The 12435-nt window shown below is 45.6% G+C and overlaps 1 protein-coding gene across 8 annotated transcripts; it reads right to left on the bottom strand.

Annotated features, from left to right (window-relative positions):
• Positions 1–90: 90 nt before the first annotated feature.
• LOC122378160 (zinc finger matrin-type protein 2-like) lies at positions 91–10596 on the bottom strand. Of its 8 annotated transcripts, none has more exons than XM_043358899.1 (6): positions 9822–10596; positions 2804–2874; positions 2285–2508; positions 1698–1771; positions 1290–1435; positions 91–988 (listed from the first exon to the last, which is right to left on the bottom strand). In XM_043358899.1, exons 2-6 carry the CDS (start codon positions 2816–2818, stop codon positions 845–847), a joined length of 603 nt encoding a protein of 200 aa, XP_043214834.1. In that variant the 5' UTR covers positions 2819–2874; positions 9822–10596; the 3' UTR covers positions 91–844. The 8 variants fall into 8 exon arrangements, with proteins under 8 accessions (XP_043214834.1, XP_043214840.1, XP_043214841.1 ...); XM_043358905.1 differs by lacking the exon at positions 9822–10596 and adding an exon at positions 4519–4562; XM_043358906.1 differs by lacking the exon at positions 9822–10596 and adding an exon at positions 4486–4512.
• Positions 10597–12435: the final 1839 nt, after the last annotated feature.

The following is a 12435-nucleotide window of genomic DNA, read 5'->3' as shown; positions in this document are numbered from 1 at the left end:
CTAACCACTCCATTCACCGGATCGCTAGATTCAAAACCCAGCCTTAGCAATCGAGGTCGAAGGCCTCGAAGGCCTGTGTAAACACTGTAACCAACTCGAGGCATTTTTTCCACAAAAAGAGCGCAGCAGTTAACTACACATATGAACACGAGCCAGCAACGATAACCGGGTAGGACCATATCGTTTTGCACATATCGATGCCAGTTACAATGAGGAAATTGTCCATAAACGATCCAGCTCTACGTTCACCAGGTGCCGCCTGCAGATACGAAACACATCCAAGCGTTGGCACACAACCACACGTGTGACCACGCCTCAGCCAGCCCCGCGACATTCAGACATCTTACGCAGAGGACGCACCCGCTGAGCCACGTCGCACACATGCATGAGAATGCGTTCGGCGGCTCCCACAGTGAGCGTTTACACCAGACCTGCCTTCTCACACCCTCTCACCCTATCGACAGGCTTGTACTCACCAGTGAACAGCGCAGACCGCGCAGCGAACGTCATACGTGAGGCGTCTATGTGTTACGTCACAGTCCCCCGAGGAAGAGTTTCAGCCTTGTTTGGCTGCCCCCAGAGCCGACTTATCCTCCTGTGCAACACGCCTAACCTCACAATGGGCCATGACGTGAAGAAAGTTATTCACGCCCGGTGAAGAAAGTAACTCACACCCACAAGTTCGGACGGTGCGAAGTCTGTGACAAGCCGCCCGGTCCGTTTGCAGCAATCTTTTTACTGCATGATCAGTCCCATGGCGGCTAGTGGACGGCCATGGTACACTCGGGTCACGGGTGTCGCTTCAGGGTGGTGTAACTGTACACTGACCTTCGTCAGAGCCGCATCACTTTTTCTTGGCGCCGCCGAACCCGGAGAATCCCATCATGGCGGCCAGCGCCGGGTCGACGGGCTCGTCGTCCACCGGGTCGGCCGTCTTCCTCTTCTTGTCCTTCCGCCGGTCGCGTCGGTACTCCTTCTGTTTCTCCTCCTGGCGGCCGGAGTACAAACACCACGGTGAGGACACGTGCTTCATAGATGGAGCAACAACATGAGCTACGGAAGGCGAAACGTAAACCCTGACATAATGTACGCAGGAATCCAAATGATAAGTAAGAAACCTTAAAAAAAGTACGGAGCGGAAACAACTTTCGCTACAATGCATAGACATAAATCCCCTCCAACAGCCTTTCGTTTGCACCTACAAAGAATATACGACGGAAAACCGTTGACTATGCCGTTTGAAGTGCCATGACTCGCAAAGTATGACTGCACATTGCTCTATTACTCACCTCTTCTCTGATTTCGTTCAATCGCTCCTCCATGTCGTATTCTTTCTTCTGCTCTTCGCGTTTCCGCTTGTTCATCTCGAATCTCTTTTTTACTTGATCTAGCGAGGACCGTTCCACTCGCATCGACATGCCCAGATTGCGCTGATCTGTTGACAGGAGATCACCGAAAAAATGTAGAACTTTCAATGAAACGGAGCAGATATTACAGCTCATCTTTACACCGTGTACACCGAGTACAAACTGACATGACTTAATGACAATCAGCAAATAAAAGACACTGATCACATGTCATGCCACCTTTAAGTTTTCAACATACGTAAAACGTACATCATATGATTCGTCTAGATATTATTTTGTTTTCGCTGAGTGTGGGATAAGTTAAACTTGTTAAAAGTGATAAATACTTACGTTTCTTTCCATTGATGTGATCAAGGAAGTTGATGGAGTCCTTGACTACGCAATCGCACACGTTGCAATAGTACCTGTCGAAAAAAGCACGTCAGTAAATGCCATCACCTCACTTCCTAGTTCCTGCCCTGCAAGAGCATTAGGGATAGGCATACTAAGAGCTCAAATATAATTCTTAAATATAAGTCCTTCAAAACTGTACTGGACTAAATAGCACGGCGCAGCTTACTACAAAAACACAGGCGCTTAAACCCATCGCTATCTCTTGACTTCCTTATATTCAATTATTTGGGTAGGTGTCCACAATCAACAGTCATTCCCTACTCATTGTCTTGCCCATGAGAAACCATGGCGGTGTTTCACCGACGCTGCCAGCGCGCTGCTAGCGCATTTCGCGAGCTGACGTCACACTTGTGGTAGTGTTGAAGCTATGGGCTTGTTGATGGTTCCATTGAAACCCAAATTACCACGTGTGCTGGCAGCGCGCTAGCAGCGCTGGTGAAACACTGCCCATGATGCGACAGAGGAGGCAGTTCCGGTCATGCTATCGTCACGAGACCGTCCACCCGCCCGCCCCTGAGCCTCACCCGCCGGACTGGGCGGCCGGAGTGGTCTTGGTGATGACCACGCTCTTGCCGAGTCGACTGTCGAGGTCGACCTTGTACTCGCGCTGGCGGAGCAGCTCGCGCTGCACGGGCGGCCCCTTCTGGTCGGCCGCCTCGCGCTTGGCCTCCTCCTCCTGCAGCCGGCGCGCCGCAATCGCCTCATACTCGTCACGGTCCCACTTGCGACGGTGGTCCTCCGGCTGCTTCTGAAGGGTGGATGACGAGCGACGTCATAATGACGCACTCATGTCGCATAGAGTAGTATTTATCGGGGATATTACTTTGCCTGGATAACAATGAATGGCAAGCACTTTTTAGACATAAAGAACACATTAAAGACATAGGATCAAAGATATATCTTAAATTTATCTGCCAAAAATATGAGCATGAGCTGCACTCAGCAACAATGACACTTAGGTAGGTAGTTCTTAATTCAATGTACCATGGGTAGTTGCATCCAACATAAGATTACTCCTTTGTTAAAATGGCACAGGTACTTACACTTGAAGAAGCCATTGTTACTTGTTATAAATGTGCTGGATACAAGTATATCACTTACAAATCAATACAACCTGAAAAATGTGAAAGATGGGACAATTAATTTTACATGTCATAAATCATCATAAGCTTCAGGCTTCTCTACACCCATTGTCACAATATTCCTATTTATCCCAGTGAATCGCATTTATCCCAAGTTTTTTTTGCAAGAACATTTGATGCCCATTTCCTCTGAAATAGGGTAAGATGAAACTGAAAGTGACCCTTTGGAGTAGGTGGTCTTTTAAAGACTGAAGCATGTTGAGCAGGATGAAGATACCTAGCCTATGTTTGATAGCAGTCAGGGGAGGGACTATGGGGTCCTAAAGCCCGCTGTGTGCTTATGCTTAGCAGTCGATGGAGATTTGCATGAAAGATTATTGGCATTAGTAGAGCAGATGCCACACGAAGGTTTTCAAACTGAGGAGAGGCGCTGTAGGTTTGTAGGTTGTAGGGTAGGTTTGTAGGTTTGTAGGGTTTAGGTTTGTAGGTTGTAGGTTAGGTTAGGTCAGGTTGGGTTAGGTTTGTTTAGGTTTTTGTAGGCGAGCAATGGCACCTTTTAGCATCATCATAAGTAGAAAAGTATGTATAAATAACCTTATGCTCATTCTTTGCACTTTTTTGTTGAAATTGAATAATTAAACAAAATCATTGATATATTTCGGCTTGCGCCATCTTCAGAATGTACAGAAACAATTGTCGACACAAACAAACAAAATTCGATTCCATCAATCAATAAATCGTGCAGCGCTTCAATCAGCTCCTTGATGAGAGAATAATTTCATATATACATGGCTCTCGAAATAACGATGCGCCGTCCATGATATCTACGATACATGTACAATATACAACACACAAGATCAATATACAATATACAAAATAACAACATAGAATCTGCATGAATCATCACATTGTTTGGCGCAGCCTAAATCAACGGCACAATCAGACAGTAGTTGTCACAATCAATTTGTGGATATGTACAATATAGTTATGTGGGGGTGTACGATGGACGCTGCAGAAGTGGCCAGGATGAAGTTTGGGTGTTCAAACATGGTTTTTGGTTCCTTATTTCCACTGATTCGGATATTTTTAAATCAACGACGTCTTTACACACTCTTTCAATGGAGATTTTGAATGACGATGATGTGATTGTACATGATGGGTGTCTTAGGGTAACGTGATCCCCAAGAGGGGTGTTTTTTGCCTTGTTCTTAGCGTCACGAAAGTGTTCATTGAATCTGTCACGGATGCGCCTTTTTGTTTCGCCAATGTAAATAGTACTTTCATTGTCACAAAGATTACATGTAATTTTGTAGACGGCATTTTTGATGTGACAGCGGCCTGGGAGCCCTGATTCGCATGTGGCACAGCGTTTGGCACCAGCAGGGCACGGGGGGCGCTGACCTCACGATGTGTTTGGCCACCCCTTGCACAAGTATGACTGTGAGTATGAATGTTAATAAATACATGAACCAATGCTGTGTTTTCGGTTCCAGCACCTTCTTTCGGCACTTCGGCAACAAGTAAGTACTCCCGTTAGCTTTGCCACACCTAAGATAGGCTCCCACGTTGTTATTTGCTCCCGGGACCCTCCCACCTTCAAAAAAGTTAATGAATTGGCATAAAAGTGATGTAGCGTGAATCACAAAGAGCGAAAATGAACATCTACCAAATTTTACCGGAAAATATTCAACCGTTTTCGAGATATAAGACTTTTATTTTTGTTTACTTTTTGGGAACTACGCTGTTTCTATGACGTCACATAAAGGTTTTATTTACGTCGGCATTTGGAAGCAATAATTTGGTATCAAAGTGCGACAAATATTGCGCGAATGATGCGTTTATCTTATCAAGGTCAATATATGATGGCCAACAAAGGATTCCAGGACAATTCTTCTTATGGCATTTTTTCGTATCGCAATTCTTCGTCTGCAAATCTTCGTCAGGGCATTTATTCGTATCGCATTACTTTGTCTCGCATCAGGGTATATGAAAATCGGCTCGCATTTCTTCTTCAACGCAAATATATGCAAGAGTAAGCATTGATGGACAAATAAATGCACCGACGAAGATTTGTAGACGAAGAAATGCGGACGAAGAAATGTCATGCGAGGACTCGTTCGTGTACCATGACATTTATGTGATTTCAAAGTCAAGGTTCACAGCTGATCTGCTAAATCAAGCCAAGAATCCAAACTATCAAAAAACTATAAATATTTGTTTGTCTGTCACAGAGGTCTCAAGCAATATAAGGTTGACATATGTTGAATCAAAAATCTACTGCCACAACTCACATCTCCTGCCTTAGTTTATCATTGTTGTTTTAACTTGCTTTCAAGAGAAACAGAAGCCAGTATCTGATATCACTTCACATGATTGTTTCAAGATCTGAGTTCAAATGGAATTAAAAGCAAGATCAAGATGAAACAGGGATTATTGCTGTTAAAGTAGTTTGGCCATGATACAACAGGCACATAAATCATTAGCCAAATCAAATACTGGTTGGTTTGTCAAGATGTTTGTTGTCTGTCGTCTGTCGAGCTGCTATGAACACTGAACGCTCTCACTCTTACTTTAAAGAGAGTAGTTTAAGTTGAATGGTAGTGAGCTGTAATTAGACAAAGCAGCTATTCAGTGCTCACATCAAGCCAGGCTAGGAAATGGCATCAACTGTGGTGGGAGGAAGCAGGTTCGGCAGGCCTATGTTGTAAACTTCTGTTTTGTCTTGTGTTTGATCAACTGATGTTTTCTGCTCTGTTTTGTGCAGTGATAGTAGCAGGTAACTGCATGCTTGTCAAATTATGTGAATAAACGAATTCATAACATTGCATTTTTCTCTCCATGCAAGGAACAAGTAAGATGTTGTAGAAAATGTAATAGAGGGCTGCATTGCTGATTTCATGCACTTTATCAGAGCTTTATTTAGAATTGCTTTCCTGAAAGCTACACACATGACACAGGCCACAGCACTGAAATTCACAATGTCATAGCTTTTGGCAGAAAAAAAGAAGACTTGCCTAGGTAAAATTGGCTGAAAGTATGGCAGAGCAGGTCTTGATGCGTATGCCCAATGCCCATCCGTGTGCTTGCCGAAGCCGAACTGACTGCAACACATTAACTCTGACCCACCATGGTGGCTGGCATATCCTGAACTTTCACCACTCTAAACAAGACAACTTTCAGTCCTCAGCATTGTATTAAAACACTGTACATGGCAGTTGACACTCAAAATTTGTTTCAGTGCCATCCACGGACAACATCAGTCGCCATTCACCAGGCCAGTAAAAACAGAATAGATAATAGCTTCAAACCCATGTAGTCAGAGTTACTAGGTCTGCACCTCAAAACAAAATCCAGGTGACATTCACCACGCCAGTAAAAAAACAGGTAGGTACTTAGGTAACGTAACAGCTTCAAATCTGGTAACATGTTGGTCGGACTTAACACTACCATATGTACATGGAATAATATGATACCAAACAATAGTGCAACCATTCTGGACAACAAAAGTGTATGATAAAATTAATTTAGAATACTTTGTCAGCATGATTTACGAGCACAGGCAGGTGTTACCTACCAGCCTTCTCAATGCTCGTAAAACCAACATTGTAGTTTTGATTTTACCTTACATGATAACACACTTGGCTGCAATGGCACATTTAATTTAACACTGTGAAAAGACCAGTTATAACCACATCACAAGCACAATTGCACCTCATGCCGACATCCTTTTCCAAAGACAGTCAGCAGCGTCTTTCGTCAAAACTGGAAGATCAATCCCCTTTCAACTGTTAACATCAAAAATATTTCGTCATGGTGTGATCTCCTATGGAAACCTTGCGGGAAAAGAATTAATGTCAATTGTCAGCTCTTCAAATTTCTTTGGACTTAAACTTGCAGTACCATATCCAGTTTGCTTTGATATTTTGTTTTTCATTCCATGTTGAAGTTGAACACCAAGCTCCAGATATAGCAGGCAGCTTGATCATCTTCGGCCTTGGTATAATATCAGTCCAAGTTCCAGTGGTGGGTATCTTCTAATATTCAAATTAAAATGAAAAGCAATAGGCTTTCTCAGCGCCGACGACGGATTTCACGTTGATAAAAAAGGGAGCTCAAGGTCAGCAAAACTCGGGTTCAAGGAATGGCGGGCGTTGAAATGACTGCTGACGTCATCAACAAACCGCTAATGGTTAAGAGATAGGGACTAAGCTGGTCCCACCCTGCAAGTAAAGGGAAGAAATTTCTTGAACACCATAAAGCTGCGGGGGTTGCGACCAGGATAAATGGTGGTTTCTGAGCCTGGCCGCAAACTTGGCTATCTCAACTCAAAACTAATGTTAAGGTGGGATGGTCCCTTTAACATAAACCGGTTTAACGTAACTTTTGCATCCCGGCCAAAATTGCCGGAGGGCTGTTCACGGGCCCTGTGTGCGGTACACAGCCTCCAAGCTCCGGCCACTGCGTCCCTACGTCAGCCTTCCGTCACCGCACACAGCGATCGCTGTGGCCGGTCGGGACTGGCCACAGCGGAGCGTCCACCGCACGCAGCCGTGACGTCAGAGAGCCTACCCATCCCCTACCCCCACGCCTGCTGGACGCACCGCACACAGCGCACGCAGCAGTGTGCGGTGCCCGTGAACACCCCTCCTGTTAACTGTCCCACCGCTCGAGACTGGCACTAGGCTGGCCGAGCAAAAAAAAAAAAAAAAAAATTTGGCCACCGTTTTCCCACTGGTCCACGCGATACGTGCCTGTACGCCACATGAGCCAAGCATGAGCGCACTACCCCGTTGACTCGTCGTGCAAGGGTCTCGTCTATGTAGGGGAGAGATATGTAAGTCGTGTCGGTGTCTCGTTGCTTAGTGTTTCGTCTTTTTGATCTTTGTCTGTGATACATGATTTTGTGTTTAGTGCTTTGAATGAGTCTGTTCGGGTATCCATTGTGTCTGAACAGTGATTCCATGAGTCCCATGCCCCGTTCTTGTGCTTGTCTATCAGAACCTAGTCGTTTGGCGCGTAGAAGCTGAGAGTGTAGTACAGAGCGTTTGCATTGCATCGGGTGTGCTGACGTGTAGTGAATGATGATGGGGGCTGTCATAGGTTTGATGTAGAGCTCAGTGCTGTAAGAGCCGTCTTCTTTCACTCTCATCATGGTGTCAAGGTATGGTATGCATCTGTTTGGAGTTTGGTCGGTCCTCTCTATCGTGAACTTTAGGGCTGGGTGAAAGTCGTTGAGGAATCGGAAGTATTCGTCTAGTTTGTCCGGTCCGTGTGTCCAAATACCGAGAATGTCGTCGATATATCTCATGTACGTCATAGGCTGATACTTTGAATTTGGAGAGGTGAGTATCATCGATTCTACTGCGTCCATGAACATAATGGCTAGCGGTGGGGCGATCCTGGATCCCATCGCCACTCCCTCTGTCTGTTTGAAGTATTTTTGACCAAATCGAATGTAGTTGTTGCTGAGACAATGTCTAAGGAGGGAGTCGATGTCCTTTACAGTGAGTCCACAAGTGTCAATATCGTCCAAGTGTCTGTTCATAAGATTCAAGGTAGCTGTGATTGCCTCGTGGGTGGGAATATTTCCGTAGAGGTTGGTCACGTCAACTGAAAACACTATACAATCTTTTGGCAGTCCTTGGGGAAACTGGGTCCGTAGTCTGTCTAGATAGTCGTCTGTGTTTGTCAAATGGGCCGGCACAAAGGTCAGTAGCTGCGTAATTATCCTTTCCAGAAGCCATGCTAACTTGTCCAGGGGGTCTCCGCATGCTGAGACGATAGGTCTGAGTGGTGCATCTGGCTTATGTGTTTTTGGGAGACCATAGAGCTCAGCTGTACGACTTCCGGAGGGCATTACGCTTTTGATGACTTTGTCGGGTACCTTGTTTGCTAACGTATCTTTGATAAGTCTTTTTGTTTGAGCTTCCAATTTAGTAGTAGGATTTTTAGGCACGCTTTCATATTCTTTGGTTATTTTTTCTGCTTTTTGTAAGTATTCGTTTTTTTTATAGCAGTACCAGGCTCTTACACTTGTCTGAACGTTTTACTATGATATCTGGATCCTCGCCCAGCTGTTTTAACATTTTACTGTCATGAGGCCCATGGTTGGGCTCTGATGTAGTTTTGTGATTTTTGTAGATGGTCATGACTTTTTGCTTGAGAACTTTGAATGACTTCTCTGTGCTGCTGTCAGCGAAAGGTGCCGCCCGAGTGTCAGTGTCGCTAAACTTTGGTGTCAATTTCAGTTTGTGTTTTGCTCCCTGGGTCAGGTCTGGGTCAAGGTCGATGTCTGGTTCAGGGGTATTTGAATCACCTTCATCTTGCTGATCCGTATTTGATGCTACAGTACCGTTATCTGACTCAGAACTGTTGGCACTAGGATGCAGGTTTGACTTTCTTTTTTCAATATGCTTTTTCCAACGCAAGGCAAAAACACCCCTCTCAAGGCCGATCTCTACCTCTTTGATCACGTTCCTGTTCACTGATCGTGTGAGAGCGAAATTAGGGCCCTTGCTAAGCAAATCTACCAGCTGGTCGGGAAGCATCTTATCGGTCATGTTAACAAACTTATCGCGATTACTGAATGGATCAGGGGCTGTGCTGGAGGGATAAGACTTTCTGCGGGTGGGTCCTGTTTGGTCACGGGTGCTATTCACACAGTCGATATCATTGAAATCGCTTTCTCCAAGACAGTCATGCCAGATATCCCCGTCAGCATCCGGGGCTACACGCAAGGCGCACATTTTTGTATCGTCCCCTGAGTCGCTGGCTAGTCTTTGGTCAGCCTGCAGCTGTATCACATCTGACAAGCAATCATACCACTTTTCGAGAGGTTCAGTGCCCACGCAGCCACCGGGCAATAGACTCGAACAACCGTTTACTGGGGAGGTCGACAAGAGGCTTGTGATCTCGCCAAGTATCGCTAGTTTTACGTTATCACGGGTGGAGTTGGAGTTTTGCAGAGGGAAGTTCTTACCTCCAGGCGTTACGGTATCACGCGCAGATGTTACTGTAGTGTCTCTGCAGGTCGGATGCAGGTGTGGCATCGGGTCACTGCGGCAATCAAACCACAGCTCCTCGGTTCCTGGGGCCACTGGTGAGGTCGACGGAGGCGTTTGCAGGTCAGTGCTGACCAGACGGTCGTTTTCTTCTGGCGGTCGTCGCTGGTTCTGGTTCTTGTAGTTCTTGCTCCTGGTTCTTGTCGGTCTTCTCGATGTCGATCGTTCGTGGCCGGCTCCAATCGTCCCATCTTCGTCGTTTTGGTTGGTGTACGCCGTCCGGTTGAGGTCACTGGCGTCGCTTCTCTCTCGATCAGGGCTCGCCCTTCGTTTCACAGTGGAGGTGTCACTGATGCTGATTTCTTGCCGCAAGGTGAGAAACTTCTTACCATGCGTGCTGGCTGAAGTCCGTGAGGTGTCTTCATACACCTGTCTAGCTAGGTGACGTGTAAGGTCGTAATGCTCGTGTGAAGCTGCTTCCCGATCAAGACGCCTTGCTTCTCGATGTCTGAAAGCTTGAGTTCGGAAGGCATCTTTGATCGACTCGCTAAGAAGTTGTCTGCAGAAGTTTTTGCGACGCTTTTCTACAGTCTTGTTGTTCTTGAATATATACGCTATATTGCGTACGCTCTGGGTGATAAATCTTGGATACACTGCTGCACGTTTACATTCAAGAAGGAATCGGATTCGTTCGTTCGTCTTTGCTTGTTTGTCTGCGTTGATCACAATACGCACCAATGCTTCTCTGCGGTTAAAATCTTGTTCAAGTTGTTGTAGGCGAGCAATGGCATCTTTGAGCATCATCATAAGTAGAAAAGTATGTATAAATAACCTTATGCTCATTCTTTGCACTTTTTTGTTGAAATTGAATAATTAAACAAAATCATTGATATATTTCGGCTTGCGCCATCTTATATATCAATGATTTTGTTTAATTATTCAATTTCAACAAAAAAGTGCAAAGAATGAGCATAAGGTTATTTATACATACTTTTCTACTTTTGTTTAGGTTTTATTAGAAAGAAGCACCTCCAGGTATAGCGCCTCTCCTTGGTTGGAAAACCTTCGTGTAACTACACGTCTGCTCTACTAATACCTGATTATTTGTGTATGAGTCATTGCCAAAGATAATGAGCATGACTACTAGGTGAATGTGAAGCCCGGCAAAAGAATGTATGCAAAATAATCAAGAAGAGGTAATCCATGGCAAAGGAATTGCAACAACTGTGGAATGGTTAACTGAAAAATTAATTGAACTAACATTATGCCCACCTTCAGCCCACCCTCAGCAATGAAAGCTCCAATAATTAATAAAATAAGGGTTAACCAGAAAGAAAACATCACTAAAGACTGGAAAACAACAACACTTGAAAAGGTATAGTGTATCTGTCACTCAATATCACAAGACACCAGGGCGGTGTTTCACGGGACGCTGCTACCACGCTGCTATCAAATTGCGCGAGCTGACGTCACACTTGTGGTAGTGTTGGAGCAATGGGCCTGTTGATGTTTCCATGGAAACCCAATTTGACACGTGTAAAAGCAGTGTGCTGCTATCACGGGTGAAACAGGGCCCGGCCCCCTAACTGCCATGTGCGGGTGGCCCCAGAAATATGGGAACATATAAATCTTTAGAATAGAATAGAATAGTGGTTACGGATTTTTAGGACGGTCAACAAAGGACCTGTAGGAAATCCGGTCATTTGCTTCTCCCTTACACCAACCATGTAGCTTTTAGCTCATCCTGGCACCACATGCTCAATCAGTTCGCAGGGTATACTTCCTGTTCACCCACAGCTTGTCGAGACGGTTCTTGAATGTGTTCAAGTTCGGTGCCGCGACGACGTCTGCAGGGAGACTGTTCCAGCTGTCCACTATGCGATGACAGAAAGAGGTCTGGCGAAGATGGGAGTTCACTCGTCTCTTCTTCAGTTTCAGATGGTGACCACGCGTTCGATCTGAGGTGTCGAGCTGCAGAAGGTCGGCTACTTTCACTCTCAGGCATCCTGTCAGAATCTGGTACGCCATTATCATATCTCCTCTCATCCTTCTATAGTACATGGAGGGGAGGTCCAAGGCTCGAAGTCGATCCTGGTACTGAAGGTGACGCAATGGACGAACCAGCTTAGTTGCTCTTCTTTGGACCCTCTCAATGGCATCCTGGTCCGATCTGAATGTAGGTCCCCACACCACATTTGCATACTCAAGGTGAGGACGCACCAGAGTCCGGTAGAGGAGAGGCAGAGAATGACTGTTTAGGGCTTTGAAAGCCCTCTTCACCAGTCCAAGAGCTCTGTTCGCTCGACCCACGGCAGCCGCCACCTGTTCATGGAACTTAAGGTCTTCATCAATGACGAGTCCAAGGTCCTTCTCCATATGCACCTGAGCTAGAGTGGAACCGTTCATCAGGTAGCTGAAGTGCTCGTTAGAGGACCCTAGGTGCATCAGCTTACACTTATCTTGGTTAAAGGGGAGCTGCCACCTGTCTGCCCAGCGTCCCAAGGCATCAATGTCCTGCTGCATGAGAGCCTTGTCCTGAAGGGTGGTCACTTCCTGGTAGAGCTTGGTGTCGTCTGCAAAAAGCATAGAACG

This window comes from Amphibalanus amphitrite, unplaced genomic scaffold (assembly GCF_019059575.1).
Source record: "Amphibalanus amphitrite isolate SeventyFive unplaced genomic scaffold, NRLGWU_Aamphi_draft 000055F_arrow, whole genome shotgun sequence".
Classification (NCBI taxonomy): Eukaryota; Metazoa; Arthropoda; class Thecostraca; order Balanomorpha; family Balanidae; genus Amphibalanus; species Amphibalanus amphitrite.
Note: the sequence above shows the minus strand (reverse complement) of the source record. Positions and strands in the feature narration are given on the sequence as shown.